The following is a 22,791-nucleotide window of genomic DNA, read 5'->3' on the forward strand; positions in this document are numbered from 1 at the left end:
GATGCTGCAATAACTATTAACCACTAAAATACCCTGTCATGTAACAAAGGGCCAATATTAGACTTAAGGGAAGCGTTCTGTATATCATTTTTCTCTAACGGCCGAATACATTGAAACACAGAGATAAACCAAATTCTGCAGATCCTTTACGATCTGAAAACGAAAGATTATTAAATCCAAGAATGCAAGGCAACTATGCAGATACAAGAGCAATAACATTCTGAATTGCTGATTTTAAGATGTGGAATGCGTTGGTGGGTCAATTGCCACTGTGTGTTGATCTGCTCCAATTTAAGAAACAGCTAAAACCCCAGTTGTTTGTCACCGCATTTATGTGACTTATTAGAACATAAGAACATAAGTAGTGCCTCTGCTGGGCCAGACCAGAGGTCCATCGTGCCCATCAGGTCCAGGACCTGTATAGTAATCCTCTTCTATACCCTTCTATCCCCTTTTCCTTCAGGGAATTCTTCCAGTCCCTTCTTGAACCCCAATACCGTACTCTGTCGTATCACACCCTCTGGAAGCACATTCCAGGTGTCCACCACCCTTTGGGTGAAGAAGAACCTCCTCCCAGCATTGGTTCTGAATCTGTCCTCTCTCAATTTTTCTGAATGCCCTCTCTTTCTTATTTGAACAGAAGAGATCATTTACTTTTGAAGATTTTAAGATTTTGATTGTTATTTATATTATATTTGTTCTTAACTGATGTGAACCGTTTAATTCTTTAAACGGTATAGAAAACTTTTAAATAAATAAATAAAGACCCTGAGGCCCATCTAACCTTAATTCCTCCTACATAGTCATAGAGCCCAGTTAATATCTTGTTTTACCTTTGTTTCTTTGCATCTGTGGATCCTTTGTGTTTATCCTATGCTTTCTAAAACTCAGTTGTGGTTTTGGTCTCTAGCAATTCGCTTGAGAACTTATTCCATGCATCCACCACCTTTCCCTGATGAAATATTGCTCTCTAAAGTCAAAAAGCTACCCTTTTGCAGATTCCAGCAAGAAAATGGAAACTCCTGCTACCATCTCCTATTAATTCCATAAAAAAAAAAAAAATCTCAAATAAGAACTAGGGGTAGCATATCTGCATTGACATTTCATGGGAGCACTTACCGCCAGTTAGCACATGATAATGTAGATGCACTAATTGGTTAGTGTAGATACGCACACTTTCTACCCCTGACACACTCCTTCAAAAATATTAAGAATAATTGCAAAAGAATAATTACCACACAGATAGGTGATGCAACAAAAATAGCCTAAGCATGCCGTTAGCATTTAGGAAAATGACCCCTTTATTATATTTTTTTGGTTTATGTAAAAAAAAAAAAAAAAAAGTTTAGCACAGAGCTTACTAAATCTGTCCTAGGAGCCCTACAGTCAGGGTTTCAGGATATCTATAATGAATATGCATGGATCAATTTGCATGCATTGGAGACTCGGTCCAACAGATGCAAATTGATTGTTGTGGATATCCCAAGCAGGATAGGTTTGGGAAGCCCTGGTTTTAGCATATCGGACCCACTATGTGCTATAGTGCTGACAGGCAGCAGCTTTGGCGCTGTGTGTGTGTGTGTGTGCAGCGTGCCAACCTGGGCTCCCTTACCGCTTCCGCGCTGGATGTTCGCTCGGAGCAGATCTCCGCTGGAAAGATGCTTCAGCGCAAAATGTTTCACGATTCTGTCGGAGACGGTTCCTTTGCCGGAGCCCGGGGGGCCCATGATTACAGCCCGAAAAAGCACACGGAGAACCATAGCTCCAAAATGGGTGGGGGGGGGGAAAGTTACGTAAAAAAAACAACAACAAACAACCAAGAAAAAAAAAAAAAAAAAAATTAACCACCCCTTTCCCTCCCTTCGTCTAACTGTCAAATGAAAGCTCTCAGCGGAGAAAATGCAAAAGAGCAACAACAGTGCAGAAAAAAAAAAAAAAAAAAAAAAAGAGATCAGACCGCCCAGGAAGTGAAACCCCCAAATACTGATACCAAGCTCTCTCCGCAAGCCCCTCCTTTAGTCCCGCCCAAAGCCTCGCCTCTCGCTCCACCCTTTTATTCGCTCATCTGAGGCCTTAAAGGCGGCTCTGCTGGAGTTTCTGCAGGAAGTGCTGGAATACGGGAGAGGAAGAGAAAGACATTGCGAATGTGTTGCGCGTACATTTTGTGGATTACGTTTGATTTGTTAAGACGTGAAGGATCGATGCAGTTATTGTGTGGCTGAGGAATTTACCGCCCCCCCCCCCCCGCCACACACACACACTTTTACCACGATAGCGGTTATTAGCGCAGGGAGCTGCGCTGAATGTTCCTATGAGCGGCGCGGAGCATTCAGCGCGGCTCCCTGCGCTAATAACCACTATCGCGGTTTAGTTAAAAAAAAGGTGGGGTGGGGTGGGGTTAGTTTAGCTCGATATCTAGCTAGGTAATGTTAGTGTCTCGGAGATAACTTGAACGTGCCGTGCTTTACAAGAATGCCCTGTAAGGAATGTAACACAGAGGGTCAAATTTGCCCTAGAGCAGGGGTACCCACACTTTTTTGGCTTGCGAGCTACTTTTAAACTGACCAAGTCAAAATGATCTACCAACAATATAATTTAATTAAAAAAAAAAAAAACCCACACAAAGCATACTGTATGCAGAGACAATGTTAATTTATATTCGGGGTTTTTTTTCAAATAGGTCAAGGCAGATAACTTTAAAATATGCAATGTCACCTCAGTAACAACTATACAAAATAGACAAATATACCCCTCCCTTTTTACTAAACCGCGATAGCAGATTTAGCGCAGGGAGCTGCGCTGAATGCCCGGCAGTGCTCCCGATGCTCATAGGCTCCCTGCACTAAAAACTACTATTGCGGTTTAGTAAAAGGGGGCCATAGTGCAAAATATAGACAGCAGATATAAATTCTCAAAACGGAGACATTTTCATCACTAAATTGAAAATAAAATCATTTTTCCTACCTTTGGTGATTTCATGAGTCTCTGCACTTCCTTCTGACTGTGCATCCAATATTTATTCTGTTCTTTCTGCCTCCTGCATTCTTCCTCTCCTCCAGGCCTCATTCCATTCCCCAACCAACATCTCTCTTTTTCCCTTCATGAGTCCAACTTTTCTCTCCCTGGCTGTCACCCAACACACTCCATTCCCTCCCCCAACTTTAAACTTTTTATTTCTGCCACCTCCCCTTTCTTTCTCTCTCCCTGCCCCCTTCTTTCTTTCTCCCTTCCCCCTTTCTTTCTTTCTGTCCATCTCCCTGCCCCCCCAAACCACCGCTGCAGATTTCTCCCTGCTGCCCTGACGCTCCAAAAGCCAGGTCTGTAGTGCTGGGCCCACAAGCCTTCCCCCCAACCCCTCTCCCCTCCCCCCCCAATCAATTCTGACATTGGAGAGGAAGTTCTGAGCCAGCCAGGCAGCGATTGACTGGCCCGGAACTTCCTCTCCGGCATCAGAATTGACGGGGGGGGGGGGGAGGAAAGGCTTGTAGGCCCGGCGCTTGTACAGTGGCTGGCGCCTGGCTTTTATGGCGTCGGGGAAGTAGGGAGAATGCAAAGTCAACACAAGTCTATCGCAGAGCCCAGGATAGGCTCCACGATCGACTTGCTTTGCCCTTGCGATCTACTGGTCAATCACGATTGACCTTTTGGGCACCCCTGCCCTAAAGTCTCTATTTGCGAAGTTGTATGGGTACTTTGGAGCCCATGCAAAATAATCCAAAATGTTGAAACTCTGAAGTTATTCATACAGATTTTATATGAATGAATATTACATTACTAGTATTTTAGCCCGTTACATTAACGGGTGCTAGAATATATATCTGTCTGTCTGTTTTTATTTCTGTGTCTCTCTCTCTGTCCTACTGTCTTGCTTTCTGTCTGTCTCTGTCCCTGGCCCCCTTTGTCTGTCTGTCTTTCTGTGTCTCTCGCTGTCCCTGTGTCTTTCTTCTTTTATTTCTGTCTCCCTTCCTCCCGCTGGCGGTAGAATATATGTCTGTGTTTCTTTCTGTTTCTCTCCATACTCTCATTCATCTTGTCATCTCCCTTTTGACCTCATACAAATGGCTCACCACTTTCAGAATACCCCTCCCTCTCTCCACTGGTCAGTCTATATTTCCCTGTCCCTTTCTCTTCATCCCCTAGCATCTTCTTATCCCAGCTCTCTGCCCTCCCATGGATTCTTTTTTCCTCCATTTTCTGTTGTTCTTCTTCCTTCCCCCCTTGATGCTGAACAATAAGATGGAGGGAAAAAAGAGATGCTGCATCTCTCTCCCCTTTCCACCCCCAGACCTAACATTTCTCCCTCCCTTCAATCCCTAGGTCCAACTTCCCTCCCCCAGGTCCACCATCTCTCCCCAATAGTCCTCCCTTCAAGTATCTCTTTCCCCAGATCCAGCTTCTCTCCCTTCAGACCATTACCTACCATCTCTCTCTCTCCTCTGTTCCTGGCCCCGTAAGCTGTCCCCCATGCCCAGTCTGGCACTTCTTTTACTACTCTCCCCCTTTGCACTTTATAAAAATTAAAAAAAAGTTAATCCAGGGAATTTCCTAGGCCCAACATGTTCTCCCTCTTCTCTCCATTCCATTCCGATATTGCCTTCACCTTCTGTGTCGCTGAAAAATCCGCTGGCCTCAGCTGTGATTCAGGAACGTTGTCCGTGGCTCCCCTTCCTGCTTTCAATCTGCCGCGGTTCTCCCCCTCCCCCCCCCCGGAGGAATGTTTCTGAATCGCAGCCGAGGGTGGTGGATTTTTCAGCAAAACAGAAGGCGAGGGCGACATCAGACCGGTCCCTTTCTCTCTATCTCCTTCCCTGTGCAGCAGCCGCAGCATTCCCTCTCTCTCCATTAACTGCGAGAGGAGCCTGCACACGGACCTAACAGGCCGAGCCTCCAGCAGTCTAACTTCCCGGCGGCTCCTCTGACGATCGCCGCCTTCTCCAACGCAGGAGCGGCTCGTGAGAGGAGCCGCTGCAGCGTCTGTGAAGTTGAAAAAAACTGCGGCCCGTTTCCGTGCTTGGCCGCGGCGGGCTACAGGTGCAGCGGTCTGCAGCCGTCGACATCCGTTTTGTTTTTTTTTAGTTGAAAGACGCGGCGGTGGCTCCTCTCATGATCCCCACCTGCGTCGGAAGTCCGACGCAGGCGGGGATCGTGAAAGTAGCCACCGCCGCGTCTTTCAAAGAACCGTAAGCCGCGCATGCGCACTTCCTATGTGTCGCTACAGCTCACAGAAAAGCGGCGCACACTTAGGAACTGCGCATGCGCCGCTTACCATTTTATTATATTAGATGGAACCACAGGCACTTAGCATAGTAGATGAAGGCAATTAAAGAGCATCCAGTCTGCCCAAGATAAACTCATAGTACTGTATAAGGTATGTATGATACTACATATAAATACCTCTATCTCTTTGCCGGCATGAGCAGCAACTCCAATCTGCTGCTCGCACCAGCGTGGGCTCTCCTTCTAACGTCACTTCCAGGTTCTGCAACTGCTCGCACGAGATAGGGAAGTGAGTTAAAAACACTGTCACTTTTACTGGACCCTCTCCTTTTATGCCATTCTTTTCCTGCTACTATTTATTGATTGATTTCCTTCATTCTCTATCCCATGTTCCCCAAAGAACTCAGAACGGTATAGGTGGTATATTATGTCCAATAAATCTGTAAACTCTTTTGAATATCAACTTCTTTATTTTTTTTTCCTAAATTGGAATTTTTCAGCCTGCCCCTAAGAGGAGATGCAGCAGGACCTAGAGGATCTTTCCCATTCCTGGGTACAGCTTCTGGTTGCTACTGAAAAATTGTAAGACTTGTTGCATGCTGTGTGCAAACTACGCAGAGTTTTGGAACTTGGCCTCAAATTATCTCGGGGGAACAGGGACAACACGCACCAATAACTGTTCATTTAAGCTCCATCAAGTATTAAAAGAAGAGTTTTCAACCAGAAACAGATGTTATCAGAATGTTATGTACTATGCTGTCATCATCTTCTTTAAACGATGCTCTCGTTATGGATGGCAAAAAAAAATTTGGATTGGGTCATTTGGTTTGTTTTGGGGTTCAACTTATTCAGAACTTTTTAAATCATTCAAGTCCATTAAAGTCAATGGATAACAATTTACACTCTTAACAGTATGTGTGCATGCACACATGCACGTGTGTGTATGGGGAGGGGGGGTGTCAAGTTTTAAACCAAACTTGCTGGTGGACATCTGTTACAGAGGCAACAGCACTCTAAGATATCATGAGTTGAACTGTGGTCAAAAGAGGGGCAAAGTCTATTATGTGGCATGAGGACACCAAGGCTCTGGGAAAAGGGGTAAAGTAGTATACTATCCACATTGGCATAGAGAATGCAAACACTTTGTATGTGAGCAAAGAAGCACCGAGAAGGTAAGGTCAGGGTCAGTATTATGAGGGAAGATGAGAGGTACAGAGTAACATAGTAAATGACGGTTCATCCAGTACGCCCATTAGTTATTCTCATTAAAAATACATAAGAATCGCCGCTGCTGTGTCAGATCAGTGGTCCATCGTGCCCAGCAGTCCGCTCCCAAGGCGGCCCTTAAGTCAAAGACTATTGCCCTAACTGAGACTAGCCTTACCTGCATACATTCCGATTCAGCAGGAACTTGTCTAATTTTGTCTTGAATCCCTGGAGGGTGTTTTCCCCTATAACAGCCTCCAGAAGAGCGTTCCAGTTTTCTACCTCTCTGGGTGAAGAACTTCCTTACGTTTGTACGGAATCTGTCTCCTTTTAACTTTAGAGAGTGCCTTCTCATTCTCTCTACCTTGGAGAGGGTGAACAACTTGTCTCTATCTACTAAGTCTATTCCCTTCATTATTTTGAATGTTTCGATCATGTCCTCTCTTAATCTCCTCTTTTCAAGGGAGAAGAGGCCCAGTTTCTCTAACCTCTCACTATACGGCAACTCCTTCAGCCCCTTAACTTGTTTCTTCTTTGACTAAAGTCCACCTGGTTTTGTCCTAGGTTCCAGCTGCTGAAGTTGCCATCTAAGCTCACTCCAGTTGCAGGATATGTACTGTAAAGTCTGGCCAGTAACGTCCGCATGAAGGAGAATCTGAGGGCTAGATGCACTAAAGCCTCCAATCAGTTTGACTGGTTTAGCGACCGATCAAATTTGCCAATCTGATGCTCTAAACGGCTCACTGCGTGGTTTTCCTTGTGGTCCATAATTCTCTGATTCTGTCATGCAAATGAGGTAATTAATATTAAAACCAGGCATCCAATTGATGCCCTAAACTTGCATGCCAGAATCGGGTCAGTAGGACCAACCCAGAAAAGCCTCTTGCTGATTTTTTATTTTTTTTTAGGAAGAAGAGTGGGGGAGGGGAGGAGTCAATTAAGGGAGGATGCTGTCAGGGGGGTATCAGTTCAGCGGGGTGACATTTTGGTGGCAAGAGGGAGTGGGCATTCCTCCTACCAATTTTGATGTTGAGAGGGGCTAGGGGGGGTTAATGGTGGTGGCACCAGGAGGGAATGAACATCCCTTCTGATTTTTTTGGTACAGGGTCATCGTGGGAGGGTCATCGTGAGGGGGAGCATCGGGGGCTGCTCAGAAAGGTATGGAGGGTGTCGATGGTTGTGGGGGTGTCGGGGTTTGGAGATTATCAGGGGTTCAGGTGGGGTATCAGCTGTTTGGGGGGGCCATCAGTAGGAAGAAATAGGCATCCATCCTGCCAATCTTCAATGGGGGGGTGTCACGGTTCGGGGGTGTTAGCAGGAGGGACTGGGCATCCCTCCATCCAATCTTCAATGAGGGATGTTGGTGGTTCAGGATGTGTGTGGCAGAAGGGAATGGGCATCCCTCCTGCTGGGGGTCCTATGCCACAAGCAGCTCAGCTGATCATGGCAGGAGTATTTTCCCCCGATCAACTTAGAAGGCAGAACTATCCAAAGCCAAGGCTTTGGGCAGACCTGCCAGCTCAGCTGATTGGGGATTCATGCTGCAATCAGCTCAACCAGCCGGATCTACAAAGGTCTCTAACCAGCACTGGGTGCAAGTTAGAGAATCGGGAGGTTAGGTATTACATTACATTACATTAGGGATTTCTATTCCGCCTGTGCCTTGCGGTTCTAGGCGGATTACATTATGGAAGATATCTGGGCAGTTCCAGTAGAATTACATTTCAGGATAGGAGTATATTACAGTAACAGTAAAGAGTTATGATACTTCAAGTTCACAGAAGATAATACTTATCACAGAAGTTATTACATATAACAGAAGATAATGCATTTTGCAGAGGTAATACTTGGCAATTCGATCGTTTAAATCAGGTGTAATGTAGAAGAGTTACAGTACATTTTAGGTCACAGACAAAGAGATAGTATAGATGGGTGTTTCCGAAGTCGTTGGTTGGGAACTCATTGGGTGGTGGTTAGAGTGATGGGAGATATTTTTTGAACAGTAGTGTTTTTATTTCTTTGCGGAACTCTTTTATGTCTGTTGTTTTGGTCAGTAATTTTGAGATGTCAGAGTCTATTTTAGCTGCCTGTGTCCCCAGGAGGTTGTCGTAGAGTTTCTTTCGACAAGTACCGTTGAGTGGTGGATAGGTGAAAAGGTTCTGTGTTCTCCTTCTTGGTGGGTGGTAGTGATGAAAACGGTTGATTAGGTAACTGGGTGCCGTGCCATGGGTTACTTTGAAAATGAGACAGTAGAGTTTGAATTGTGTTCTTGCTTTTATTGGTAGCCAGTGAGATTCTAGGTATGCATTGGTGATGTGGTCGTATTTGCTGAGTGAGTATATGAGTCTGAGGGCTGTGTTCTGGATGGTCTGTAGTTTTTTTATTGTGTTGGTCGTGCAAGGTAAGTAGAGGCTGTTGCAATAGTCGACAATACTTAGCACAAGGGATTGGACAATGATCCTGAATTGGTCTTTGTTAAAGAATTTCCTGATTTTTCTTAAATTTCGCATTGTGAAGAATGCTTTTTGGGTGACCTTTAGGATTTGTGTTTGCATTGTGCAGCATCTGTCTAAATGTATTCCTAGGATTTTGAGGGAGTTCTGTATAGGGTACTTGATTGAGTTTACTTCCAGTTCTGTTAGGGAAGGTTTTTTGTCCTTCTCTAGTAATAAGAATTTGGTTTTGTCAGAGTTCAGCTTCAACTTGTGATCTGTCATCCATTTATCCACTGTTTCTAATGTAGTTTTCAGGCGTTCTGTGGAAATTGGGTTGTGTATGTCGAATGGAAGGAGGATGGTTATGTCGTCTGCGTAGCTGAAAGAAGTAATATTTTGGGTGTCTAGGGTGGTGCCTAGGGAGGATATGAATAGGTTGAAAAGTGTGGGAGAGAGGGGAGAGCCTTGTGGTACTCCACATGGGTTGGACCATGGTTCAGATAGAATTTCTTTAGATTTGACTCTGTATGTTCTAGTTTTAAGAAAGCCTTGGAACCAGTTATGAACTTTACCTGAAATTCCTATTTCGTCTAGTTTTTGGAGAAGTATGGAGTGGTCCACTAGATCGAATGCAGCTGAGAGATCAAATTGGATGATTAGCAGTCTGTTTCCTTGGCTGAGGTGACTTCGAGCTATGTCTAGTAGAGATACCAGGAGAGTTTCTGTACTGTAGTTGGTTCTGAATCCGGATTGGGATGGATGTAAGATATTGTGGGCTTCAAGGTAAGTGGTCATTTGTTGTGCAACTAGTCCTTCTATTATTTTGACGTATGTTGGGATAGAAGCGATTGGTCTGTAATTTGATGGGTTGTTTGTTAGACCTTTGGGATCCTTCAGTATAGGCGTGATTATAATTTCTCCGAGCTCTGGTGGGAACTGGCCTTCACTGAGTGTGGTTTGCAGCCATAATGTGTAGCTAGCTTTGAAGTTGGTGGAAGCTGTTGCTAGTAGGTATGATGGGCAGTTATTCAGATCACATTAGGGCAGATGCAATTCTGTTTAGGGGAAATAGGATGTATAAGTTCCACATGAAAAAGTCCACAAATTATTAGTCATTCAGATTTAGGAAAACCATCACTTATCTCTGAAGGTGAGCAATAATGAATGGATTTATCTTATGAGATCTTTCTGAGAAATGTGGCTTGGATTAGTGACTGTTGGAGATATGATGCATTGCTTGATCTTTGGTCTAATTCAGTATGGCACATCTTACAATTTTATGTTGTGTTCCTTGATTACAATTCTTCTTTCCATATAGACTGCATATTTTCCAATTTCTGCTACTTGTCCAATAAAGTTGTGGAAGTTAAAAAATTGAGCCTTACATATGAAGAATTTGGGTTTAGCTCTTTGTTTATTTTCATATAACACTGCTATAGTGCTATGATAGCAGGAGAGTAGCAAAGCAATCAATTTGAACACTTAAAAACTGATTGTACAAGTGATGTTTTCCATCTCTGACCTAAACAATCACAGGAATGGCTCTTTCTAATACAGCTACCTGGATGCATGTTTCGTAATGTGAACATACTTTTAGCCGCATTGGAAACTTGCAGTTAATACGTTTTGCCCATTTACAAGGTGAGTGCTGAAGAAATCTCAGCCCAACCAACCAACTTCCTAAATTTTGAGTATTATTTTGTCATTGTAGCTGAAAAGAGTGTTATCTTTTTTTTTTTTTAAGTTCCAATCTTTTTTATTGAAAATTAATATAAGAAAGTGAAACATTCAGTAACAGCAACAGTTCACAAAAGTTTGTGGTGCAAGGTAAAGCTCATACAGCATAAAAATAGAGAAATAAAAATTAAAGCAATTATAACGTGAGCAAGTAAATGTCAATGGGGGTCCAAAGAGATTGAACAGACATCGTGTTATCTTTTTTTTTAAACAAAAAACAATTTATATTCTACATAGCCTACAATTCTATGTGGATTACAAATTATTCAGGTTACAGGTACTCGAGCATTTTTCCCTAACTGTCCCAGTGGGCTCCCACTCTATCTAATGTACCTGTGGCAATGGGGATTAAGCGACTTGCCCAGGGTCACAAGCAGGGGTCTCCAAAGTCCCTCCTCGAGGGCCGAATCCAGTCAGGTTTTTGGGATTTCCCCAATGAATATGCATGATATCTATGTGCCTGTACTGCTTTCAATGCATATTCATTGGGGAAATCCCGAAAACCTAACTGGATTCGGCCCTCGAGGAGGGACTTTGGAGACCCCTGGAAGGAACACTGCGTGATTCAAACCCACAACCTCAGGATGCTGAGGCTGTAGCTCTAGCCACTGCATCACACACTCCCACTTATTTTGTTAAGTGTCAATTTGCAGAAATGAAATTCTGTTTTGACATAATTTCAGATCATTGACTGAACCATATCCACATCATTCTCTTCTTGGTTGGCCTGAAAACTTTTCAGCACCCCCGCGTACATACATGTCTTCCTAGACCAGGGGTAGGCAATTCCGGTCCTCGAGAGCCGCAGCCAGGTCAGGTTTTCTGGATATCCACAATAAATATGTATGAGATGAATTTGCATGCACTGCCTCCTTGAGATGCAAGTCTATCTCATGCATACTCATTGTGGCTATCCTGAAAACCTGACCTGGCTGCAACTCTCAAGGACCGGAATTGCCTACCCCTGACCCAGACAAATACCTTTAAAATTGCTCACTATAGTATTTTAAACTTAATAGGGATTTTGCAAAACAGAATGGTAAAGAAAAACAAAAACTAGAGGTTAACACATATTACCATGGAAAGGCTGAACACCATGACTAATTCCTGTCACAGGAGTAGCTGATGGAAGCATTATAGAGCAGCAATGGCTGTACTGAGGTCAAGAGGCACATTTGTGGCAACTGTTCTTTCTGCTTTTGGATTATTATGTACTTATTATGTACTTTGAATACATTTTGTTTTGCCAGCTGAGTGGACAGAGATATTTATCTTCACACATTAAAATTCAAAGAGGAATAGAAAAAGTCCCTGTTAAACAAAATAACTTGTCTTGCCACGTCATGCACTTCAGTGAGAACTGTTGGGTTTTGCTTCACCGAGATCTGTGAGTGATCATGAGGGGCATTTTCGATAGGATGTCTAAGTCCAACTTTGGACATTTTCCACAAGATGTCCGAAGTCAAGGATGCCCATTTTCAAAACCAGCAAAACCGATAGACGTCTACATTTTTTTTTAACATCGTCTATTTAGACGTCTTTGCCGACAGAACATCTGACCTTAAGATGCCTAAATTTATTTGCTATTTTTCACCACAGAAATGTCCAAGTGCAAAACATCCAAATCCAGGCTATTTGGATGTGGGAGGGGCCAGCATTGTAATGGGCTGACAACATGGGCATTCCAACAGAGCAGTGGGGCACCTTAGAGGGCGCTACTGTGAACTTCACATAAAGGGTGCCAGATGTACATCTCACCATATACCTTTTAAAATTTATGCTGAGCCCTCCAAAAATCCCCCAAAACCTACTACACCCACTTGTTGAACATCTAGCCCTAATGGCTGCAGGTGGTACCTCTATGGCATAGAGTAAGGTTATGGTGGACTCATACTTTCCACCATAAATATAGTAGGTAGAGTTGCTTCTGGGTCTGACTCCTCCTTTCTATGGTTCACTAGCCCAGTGTTTTTCAACCGCTGTTCCGCGGCACAGAGATGTTGCCTGGTGTGCCGTACGGTCAGGGCCGCCAACAGGGCAGTACCACCAGTCTAGGGAGAGGGGCGGTCCGCCCCACGTGGATAGGAGAGAGCTGGACGGGGGACCCGCGGAGTTCAATACATCTCGAGCCGCGAGGCTCGTCTTCTGTTCCTGCCTGCCCTGCAGCTAACATATAGCCGATCGCAAGCGTTCCCCGATGTCAGCGCTGACGTCGGAGGGAGGGCTTAAGCAAAGCCTGCCCTCCGACGTCAGCGCTGACGTCGGAGAATACTTCCGTTCGGCTATTTGTGCGTGGCAGGACAGGCAGGAAGCAGAAGACAAGCCTCGCGGCTTGAGCTTCGTTTTGCTGAGAAAGTTGCAAAGATTGGCTGGGAGGCAAACACGGAACACAAAAGGGGGGAGGGAGTGCGTTTTGGACACAAGGCATGAACTTGGGAGAGAGGAAGGGAGGGAAAGAGATGCTGAGGTGGGGGAGGGAATGGGTTTTTGGACACAGAAGGCATGGACTTGGGAGAGAGGAAGGGAGGGAAAGAGATGCTGAGGTGGGGGAGGGAATGGGTTTTTGGACACAGAAGAAATGGACTTGGGAGAGAGGAAGGGAGGGAAAGAGATGCTGAGGTGGGGGAGGGATTGCGTTTTTGGACACAGAAGAAATGGACTTGGGAGAGAGGAAGGGAGGGAAAGAGATGCTGAGGTGGGGGAGGGAATGAGTGTTTGGACACAGAAGGCATGGACTTTGGAGAGAGGAAGGGAGGGAAAGAGATGGTTGTGTACACGGGGAATAGAAGAAAGGAGAATTTTTGGTCATAGGGAGGGAGTGAGGTACAGATAGTGGCATACCAGGGTGGGGGGGGGGCGGTCTGCCCCACCCCGGGTTTACGTCCCAAGGAGGTGCACAGCTGGCCACCCTCCAGTGTTGTCCCTAGGCCGGCAAACTGTGGCTCTTTAGCCACTTGAGTGCCACCGCCGCCATCGGGAACAGGCCGGCGCCAAGTTCTCCCTGCTTTTTCCTGTGGGGCCGGCCAACTCTCGCCACTCGCGTCAATTCTGACGTCGGAGAGGACGTTCTGGGCCAGCCAATCGCTGCCTGGCTGGCCTAGAACGTCCTCTCCGACGTTAGAATTGACAACGGGTGGCGAGAGTTGGTCGGCCCCGCGGGGAAGAGAAGCAGGGAGAACTCGGTGCCGGCCTGTTCCCGATGGCGGCAGTGGCAGCCTATTCCCCAGTGGCGGTGGCAGCATTTTCCCAATGGTGTTGGCATAGGGGAGGGCAGGGAGAAAGAAAGAAAGGGGGGACAGGAAGCCAGAAAGAAAGAAAGGGGGCAGGGTGAAACAAAGAAAAATGGGGCACGGAAAGAGAGAGAGAGAAAGACAGACATACAGAACGAAAGAGGGTGTGGAGAGAGAAAGAAGGGGGCAGGGTGAGAGAGAGAAAAAGAGACATACAGAAAGGGGATATGGAGAGAGAGAAAAAGAAAGAAGGAGCAGGGTGAAACAAAGAAAAAGTTTGGGGAGGGAATGAGGTCTGGAGGAGAGGAAGCATACAGGAGGCTGAAAGAAGGGAAGAAATCTAAGAAATATTGGATGCACAGTCAGAAGAATAAAGTGCAACCAGAGACTGATGAAATTACCAAAGGTAGGAAAAATGGTTTTATTTTCAATTTAGTGATCAAAATGTGTCTGCTTTGAGAATTTATATATGCTGTCTATATTTTGCACTATGGCCCCCTTTTACTAAACCGCAATAGCGTTTTTTTAGCGCAGGGAGCCTATGAGCTTTCTTTGTGTTTATTTGATTCCTATTCAAGAGAATTACTTTATATATAGTCAATATAGGCACAGAGTTAAATTTTTTAACATTTTCTAATGGTGGTGTGCCTCGTGATTTTTTTTCATGAAACAAGTGTGCTTTTGCCCAAAAAAGGTTGAAAAACACTGCACTAGCCCACCCACCAGGTTACTTAAGACATCTGTGTGATGCTCTACTAGGCTTTCCCATACCAAGTGCTGCTATTCTAGAGACAGGTATGTACTGTTTCTTTGAGATCTCTGTGGGGTGGGAAGGAGTTAACACTGGGGAAGTGGGGAGAGGGGGACAGAGGTAATTATTTAATCCATCCAGTAGTCATCTGGTCAGTTTGGGTAACTTTGTGGCAGATAGATGGTTCTAAAACAGGTCTAGCTCAAAATGTCTAAGTTCCATCTAGGATGTCCTAGGAAAGGTACAATTATCACTGAAAGATGTCCACATTTAGTGAGCCCAAAGCACATCCCTAACATGCCTCCCAATGTACCCTATGGAACTCTGGATACACAGCAGACAAAATACCTTGCTAGGCATCCAGAAAAACAACTTCGAAAATCGGCATTTGAACATCCCAGTGATTAGGACATCCAAGTGCTGACTTATTTTTTGATTATGAACCCCAAAGCACTCAAAAATCAGCAGGAAACAGCTTTTGGAAAAAAAAAAAATGTTTTCAAGTTTATTTCCTATTTGATATACTGCCCATTGACAGCCATCTGTGCAGTTCACAAGGGTTCACAATCGAATCAGGTACTCTAAGTATTTTCTATATCTGTTCCAGCAGGCTCAAACTCTAACTATGGTAACATTTTTTACAAAGAAGACAGGAAAGATATGGAGCGCAGTGCCTCTGGCGGCTCCAACAATGTTATTCAGTACCTTCACAAACTAGAACAAGTTCACTTTTCTCCAAGACCATTACTCTGTAGCTGTTAGAACAGGAATCTCAAAGTCCCTCCTTGAGGGCCGCAATCCAGTCGGGTTTTCAGGATTTCCCCAATGAATATGCATTGAAAGCAGTGCATGCACAAAGATCTCATGCATATTCATTGGGGAAATCCTGAAAACTCGACTGGATTGGGGAGACCCCTGTGTTAGAATATTCATTATTATCTCCCTTTTACAGAAGGCTCACTTGTAGGGGAATTTTCCAAACACAAAGATATCCATAAAAGACATAAATTGGGACTTGGACGTCCTAATCGCCAGGAAGTCCAAGTGCTGGTTTTCAAAAAACGTCTTTCTGGACATCTTGCGACGCATCCGAGCTGCTGTGTGTCCAAGAGTAAAGAGGGCAAGTTGGAGTTGTGTTCTGGGTGAGCTTTGGGTATGTTTAGACTTGGACATCTTGTGGCAATAATTGAACATTTCCCAAGACGTCCTGGATGGAAATTGGTAGTTCTCTGCTAGACCTGTTTTAAAGCATTTAAGTGCCAAAAGTGTCCAAAGTGATCAGATGACCATTAGAGGGATTAAATAATGACCCCCCCTCCCCAAGTGGTCACTGACCCCCTCCCACCCCCCTAAAATCTGAATGAAACAGTGCATACCTGTCTTTAAAAAAGCAGCACCTAGTATGGGAAAGCTTAGTAGAGCAGCACACAGGTGTCTTAAGTAGCCTGATGGATAGGCTAGTGAGCCATAGATAACGTGACCATTAATTTTTTTTCTCAAAATGGGACATCTACTAATTTTTCAGTCCCGTCCCCAATCCCGCCCTAGCCCCACCCCAATCCTGCATAGCCACGCCCCCAATCCCACCCTAGCCCCGCCAATTTCTTCCATTCAAGTTTCAAGTTTATTAAAATTTTGATATAAACGCAATATCAAATATTTTGATATTGCGTCTATATCAAAATATTTATTCATTTTTCAGGTACAAACAATATTTTATTAATTCATAATGGTAACCATAAAATTTTAAAAAAACAAAGCACATTGGAAACAGAGAAAATGTTAATTATCATTTATATTTGTTTTATTTTTCAAAGAGACGGATGACTTTAAAATATGCAATGTCACCTCAGTAACAACTATATAAAAATAGACAAATATAGTGCAAAATATAGACAGCAGATATGGATTCTCAAAACTGCCCCCTCCCCCTCACTGCCTTCCAGCATTTGTCCCCCTTGTTGAACTGCTCCTTTGTCCCCAGCAACACTCTCCGCATCACTATGTCCAATATCCCCCATCCTGCATCCCCTCTGTTCCCTCTCCACCATCATATGAAACTCATCTCAGCCTTCTCCCCCTTCCTGCCTTCCAGCATTTGTCCCCAGCAGCACTCCCCGCATCACTATGTTCAATCCCCCACCTTGTATCCCCTCTCTTCTTACTTGTGGAACTGCTCCTCTTAGTCTTTCCAGTTCTTTGAACTGTTTCTTGCTCCAACACTCCTGAACGGTGGATGATGGCCCAGCACTCCTGGACGGCCCGGCCCAAGCATCTTCGAAACACTGCATGTGGTTGACCCACAAGTCTCTCTCCGACATGAACTCTGATGTTGGAGAGAAACAGTGGCGAACCTAGGATATGTGACACCCGGAGCACATCATTTTTTGACACCCCCGACCCCGCCCTTGGTACGCCACTGCCACAGGGTAACAGCAATTCTCCAAAACTTTACTACAAATGCTCTTTCATGAACAAGGATGTACAAAGGCCAGAGCAGAAGTGCTTACAGAATTTTCCCAATTTGCTTCGGAGAGTTTTTTTTATTTTTTATTCAGCATCCAGTACATAAAATCTCCCAGAAAGTAGGGATGTGAAAATACAGGTCAGTAACAACGCCCTCTGACAAACCCCCGAGTAAAATACCTAATATAGTATTAAAGCACAAGGCACAAAACCCCCAAGTCAACCACCAACAAATCTAAACTACCTCTTAAGTAGTACAGACTGATGCAAATGATACATTTGGTCTGTTTTTCACAAGCAGTGGCGTACCAAGGGGGGGCGGGGGGGAGATCCGCCCCGGGTGCAAGCCCTGAGGGGGTGCTCCCTATCCGGTTCCCCCCTGCGTCCGGTTTAGCCCCCGACGTCCGGGTGTCGTGTCTGGATTCCCCCCCCCCCCCGGCCTCCACGCACCATTTACCTGGGGAAACAGCCTAGTTTTGAGTAAATAAACAATAAAGTGGACTGATGAAGACAAGAGATTGCTGGGCATTACTCATGATCCAGTTGATATCCGAAGGTCCATACAAATGAAAAAATGAAGAATTAATATAAATATACATAAACACATATAATGAAGTGTATGTTAATAGTAGACCAATCTCTTTATAGTGTAAATGGTGCCGCAATATGTAAATAGGCACCATATAGCTTTATTAGATTAGAGATTTAAAAGAGTACAGAGAATAGTTAGTGATTCAGAGAGAAGTGACTAAGGACTACACTAACAATTGGTTAAGATTTATCAAGTGATTGCAAAAAATAATCTCTGATAATGACATCATCATACGCGAGTGCCTCCCACCTGGGTTCAAAATCATTTCATTGCCCATAAACAAGGGAAGAGGGGGAGTACTAGCCATCATTGTAAAAGACTCATTTGAATCCACCATCCTAACCTCGAAATCCTCTCTTATAAACTCTGGTCAGGCCAATTAGAAGAGAACTTAATCATCACGCTATTCTACATTCCTCCCAAGAAATGGTACATTGCCAAGGATACCTTCTTTGAATTCCTCCTTACAAACTCAACCGCTGGTCCCTACAACTTACTGACTGGTGATCTGAATATCCACCTACAGCAGGTAGAGCAGGGCGACGCCAAAGATTTATTATCCTTTATCGATTCGCTAGACTTCCTTGTGCCACTCCCAGAAAGAACCCATCAAAAAGGACATCAACTAGAATTAGTCACCTTTTCATCCAAAGATCTAATCCATCCCAAAATATCCTGGCACCAAACCACCTGGACTGATACTCTATCGTCGGACCACCGTCTATGCAATTTCCAATTCAACTGGCAATCCAAACGCTCCCCATCCAAACCCAAGGTAGCTAAAAGGATTAGGAAAATGACAGCCACCAGAGGCTTGGTAAACCCAGTGGAATTCTGGACACATTACGACATCTCTTCAGACTCAGACTCCCTCTCTGTAGACTCTTGGACCAAATAAGCACACAAATTTTAAACAAGTTGGCCCCCATCAAACTAAGAAAAATGAGAAACAAAAACCTGGACGGCTGGTTCAATGCCGAGCTAGGAACAGCGAAACGTGATTTAAGAAAACTGGAAAGACAATGGCTGAAATCAGGAGATAATATAAGAAGAACAAACTGGAGACTAAAACTAAAAGAATACAAAAAACTTATAACTACAAAACGCGCAAATAATAGACTTCACCAACACCAAGAACCTATTCAAACTTGTCAACAATCTTTACGATATACAGGCCTTTTCCCGCCCCACTACAGATCCTCCACCATCAGCCGATGCGCTGGCTGAATTTTTTAACCACAAAATCAACAACCTAAGATCCAACCTATTGATCTCCATAATCAACCATTTGAACTACCCAGTCACCCAACACATTGATGAACTCAGGGTAGACATGTACTGGAACAATTTTTCCACCCCCACCTGGATTCAATTCTGCAAACTCTACTCGAAATACGCCGATTCGTTCTGCAGATTGGACAGTTGCCCACCAAACATCATGAAAGCTGCTCCAGTCACCTTCAAAGCCAAGCTATACGATTGGCTCTCCACTCTACTATTGTCTGGTACATTTCCCGAGGAGTTAGGTCAGATACTAATCACACCGATTCTAAAAAAAAACCAAGGAATCTATCAAGTTGCCATCGAATTACAGACCCATTGCAAACATCCCCTTTTTTGTAAAGCTGATGGAAGGCTTGGTAAACCAGGACCTAGTAACGCACCTAGATAAATTCAGCATACTTCATGACAACCAATCGGGTTTTCGTTCCGGGTTCAGCACGGAAACAGTTGTTGCTTCATTACTGGATTCCCTCCTGAATCTATTCAGCCAAGGTTCTAGTGCACTAATCCTTCAGCTAGACCACAGTAGTGCTTTCGATTTAGTCGATCATGCCATCCTAATTGACTGCTTAGAGACAATTGGACTCTCAGGTAATGTATTAAAATGGTTCCAAGGATTCTTGACTAAACGATCGTACCGAGTCTATAGCGATGATAATCAATCTTCCAACTGGGTAAACCCATGTGGAGTCCCACAGGGTTCCCCCCTATCTCCCACTCTATTCAACATTTATCTTTCCCCACTGGTGAATCTACTGCAAAAACTATAAATCAAGTTCTACATCTACGCCAATGACATGACCATAATCCTTCCCCTAACAAGCCTGACTCCTGAGATAAAGAAACATCTAGAACTAACTTTAAAACAAATCGATTCATGGATGACTGAGTTCAAACTGAAACTCAACTCCGAAAAAACCAAATTCTTCCTGGCAAGCCCAAATGACAAAATCAAAGACACTTCAATTTCCCTGAATGGACAGAACTTCCCTTTTGTCGACACCATAAAAATCCTGGGAGTGACGCTGGACTGTCACCTCATTCTAGATTCTCACACAGAGCTACTGATCAAAAAGGCTTCTCAACACTATGGAAATTAAGAACCATCAGAAAGTTCTTCGACGCAACTTCATTTCGACTACTGGTGCAAGCCTCAATTTTAAGCCTGCTCGATTATTGTAATATCATTTATCTGTGGTCTCTCAAGAAAACCATTCAAAGACTCTGAATCATACAAAATTCAGCAGTGCGACTGATCTTTAATATAAAAAAAATGGAACCACATATCCCCCTACTACCAAAAATTCCACTGGCTTCCCCTAGAAGCAAGAGTGCTGTTCAAATTTGCCTGCCTTTGTTTCAAGTTTATTAAAAAAAATTTATACCTCTTATTCAAATATCTAAGCAGTGTACAGCAATAATAAAAGAGAAATCATTAAAAGAAACAAAACCAATTAATGTTAAAATATTATACAATACAGTATCAAGTTAGTAGACTTTAACATAATCACATATACTAACTGTACACAATTGGGAAAGTAGGACTGAACTACAATAATTTAAAATAAAGCACACTTAGGGATAAAACAATAGGTAGGGAAAGGGACTATAGTTGGTTTAGTCCTAAAAAGGACAGTTTTATCCAAAAGCATTCTCAAATAAAAATGTTTTGAGTTTTGCTTTAAACTGTTTTATCGAGGTTTCCACACGTAAGTGATTGGGCAATGAATTCCATAGGGTGGGTGCAGTGACAGCGAAATTATTAGATCTCAACTTATTAATTAATGTCAAAGACGGTACAACTAGGAGGTTTTGTGATATGGAGCGAAGAGATTTAGCAGTCTATCAATAAACTCTGGTTGGCTATATGAACGAGTAGTAAATGTTAATAGTAGAATTTTATAACTAATTCTATGTTCGACAGGCAGCCAATGAGCATCGATTAGAAGGGGAGAGACATGATCGTGTTTCTTTGTGCCATAAGTGATCTTAACAGCAGTATTCTGTACTATCTGAAGGCGTCTTATTTCCTTTTTAGTGATGCCCTTGTACAGGGCATTACAATAATCTATACAGGAAATAACCAGAGAGTGGATTAATGTATTTAAAGATGATGGATCAAGTAGTTTGGCTAGAGACTGTATCATTCTAAGACGGTGGAAACATTTCTGAACCACTGTACTGATGTGATTATGATAGGAGAATTTACAGTCAAGAGTAACTCCCAAAAGCTTTAGTGTAGGAACAACTTTAATTGGGAGGGATTCAAATTTCAAAGGGGCCTGAAGAGTTAGTCCCTATTTAAAGGGAAAAATCATTAATTTAGATTTATTAATGTTAAGTGCTAACCTATTTAAATCCAACCATGATTTGATTTGTTCAAGTTTTTGATTGATGGAAATGACGTCCCCAATGTTATTCAGATTGATAAGATGAATTAATTACACGTCATCGGCATATGGTGAAGCCGATAGATTGACCTACTGTCAAAAGAGGGGACAAAAAGATATTGAAAAGCAGTGATGATAAGATGGAACCTTGCGGGATTCCATATTTAGTGAAAAAAGATTCAGAAGATGAATTGTTAAAGTTCAAGTTTCAAGTTCAAGTTTCAAGTTTATTAGGATTTTATATACCGCCTATCAAGGTTATCTAAGCGGTTTTACAATCAGGTACTCAAGCATTTTCCCTATCTGTCCCGGCGGGCTCACAATCTATCCTGGGGCTCTGGAGGATTAAGTGACTTGCCCAGGGTCACAAGGAGCAGTGCGGGGTTTGAACCCACAACCCCAGGGTGCTGAGGCTATAGCTTCAACCACTTAGATGATCTGTCTGAGAAGTAAGAGGTGAATCAGTCCATGACTTGACTAGTAACACCTATTTCACGAAGACGGGATAATAATAAACTGTGATCAATGGTGTCGAAGGCGGAAGAAAGATCTAGGGAAATAAGCAGAACTGATTGGTGATGGTCGAGATGATAAAGTATTTTTGTGGTTAATCCTAGCAAGGAAAGTTCAGTAGAGAGGAGATGGCGAAAACCAGTTTGATTGGGATGCAGGACTTTTGTTTTCTCAATAAAGTCGGATATTTGGTGGAACACAATTTTTTCCATCAGTTTAGCTATGAATGGTATGTTAGCTATGGGACGATAATTGGACATGTCTTGAATACTAGAAATGTGGTCCTTAACAATTGGATAAATGATTGATTGTTTCCAAGATTTAGGTAGTGAGCCTGAGGATAGGCTGGCATTGACCAACTCTTTGATGTATGGACCGAAGATGGAGAAGAAACGTTTTTAAAAGAAAAGGAGGAATGGCTTCTGAACTGGTGCCTTTTATATTAAGAGAATTAAGATATCTTTGTATTTCCTGTAAGGTAGGGAGAGTGAAACTAGAACATTTGGAAAAAGGCAGATTGGTATCAGTAGAGTCGGTGAAGTCTTTGGCACTGCTGGGGGTAGGAATTTGTGAAAAGTTCTCTGATTCTTTGTACTTTATCTGTGAAGTAGATAGCAAGGGCTTGTGCTGACGGTGCTTGATTAATTATTTGTTTCTTTTTGTTTCTTTTTTCTTTGAAGTTAAATATTTGACTATTGCAAATAGTGCAGAAGTATTTTTTGCCTTTTTGATTAGTTTGGAATAATATTCTTTTTTAGCTTTATTGATTTCAGATTTGTAATATGCCACATGTTCCTTAAACTTATTAAGATTGATGAGAGTTTTGTTCCGTCTCCATTTACATTCAAGGGAGCGTAGCTGTTTTTTTGATTAGATTCAAATTGGCTGAATACCAGGGATTTTTCAATTTACGAGGGGAGATTGTAAAGGTGGTAACAGGTGAAAGTGAGTCTAGGAGCTTGGTAACAGA

At 43.3% G+C, this 22,791-nt stretch overlaps 1 protein-coding gene across 1 annotated transcript in view; it reads right to left on the minus strand.

Annotated features, from left to right (window-relative positions):
* AK3 (adenylate kinase 3) overlaps window positions 1-1,819 on the minus strand; it is a 44,150-nt gene extending 42,331 nt beyond the window's left edge. The window contains exon 1 of the mRNA XM_033925570.1: window positions 1,613-1,819. Coding sequence (XP_033781461.1) covers window positions 1,613-1,760 — 148 coding nt within the window. The 5' untranslated portion in view covers window positions 1,761-1,819. The remainder of the gene's footprint in view (window positions 1-1,612) is intronic.
* Window positions 1,820-22,791: the final 20,972 nt, after the last annotated feature.

The sequence above is a fragment of the Geotrypetes seraphini genome, chromosome 1 (genome assembly GCF_902459505.1).
Source record: "Geotrypetes seraphini chromosome 1, aGeoSer1.1, whole genome shotgun sequence".
Classification (NCBI taxonomy): Eukaryota; Metazoa; Chordata; class Amphibia; order Gymnophiona; family Dermophiidae; genus Geotrypetes; species Geotrypetes seraphini.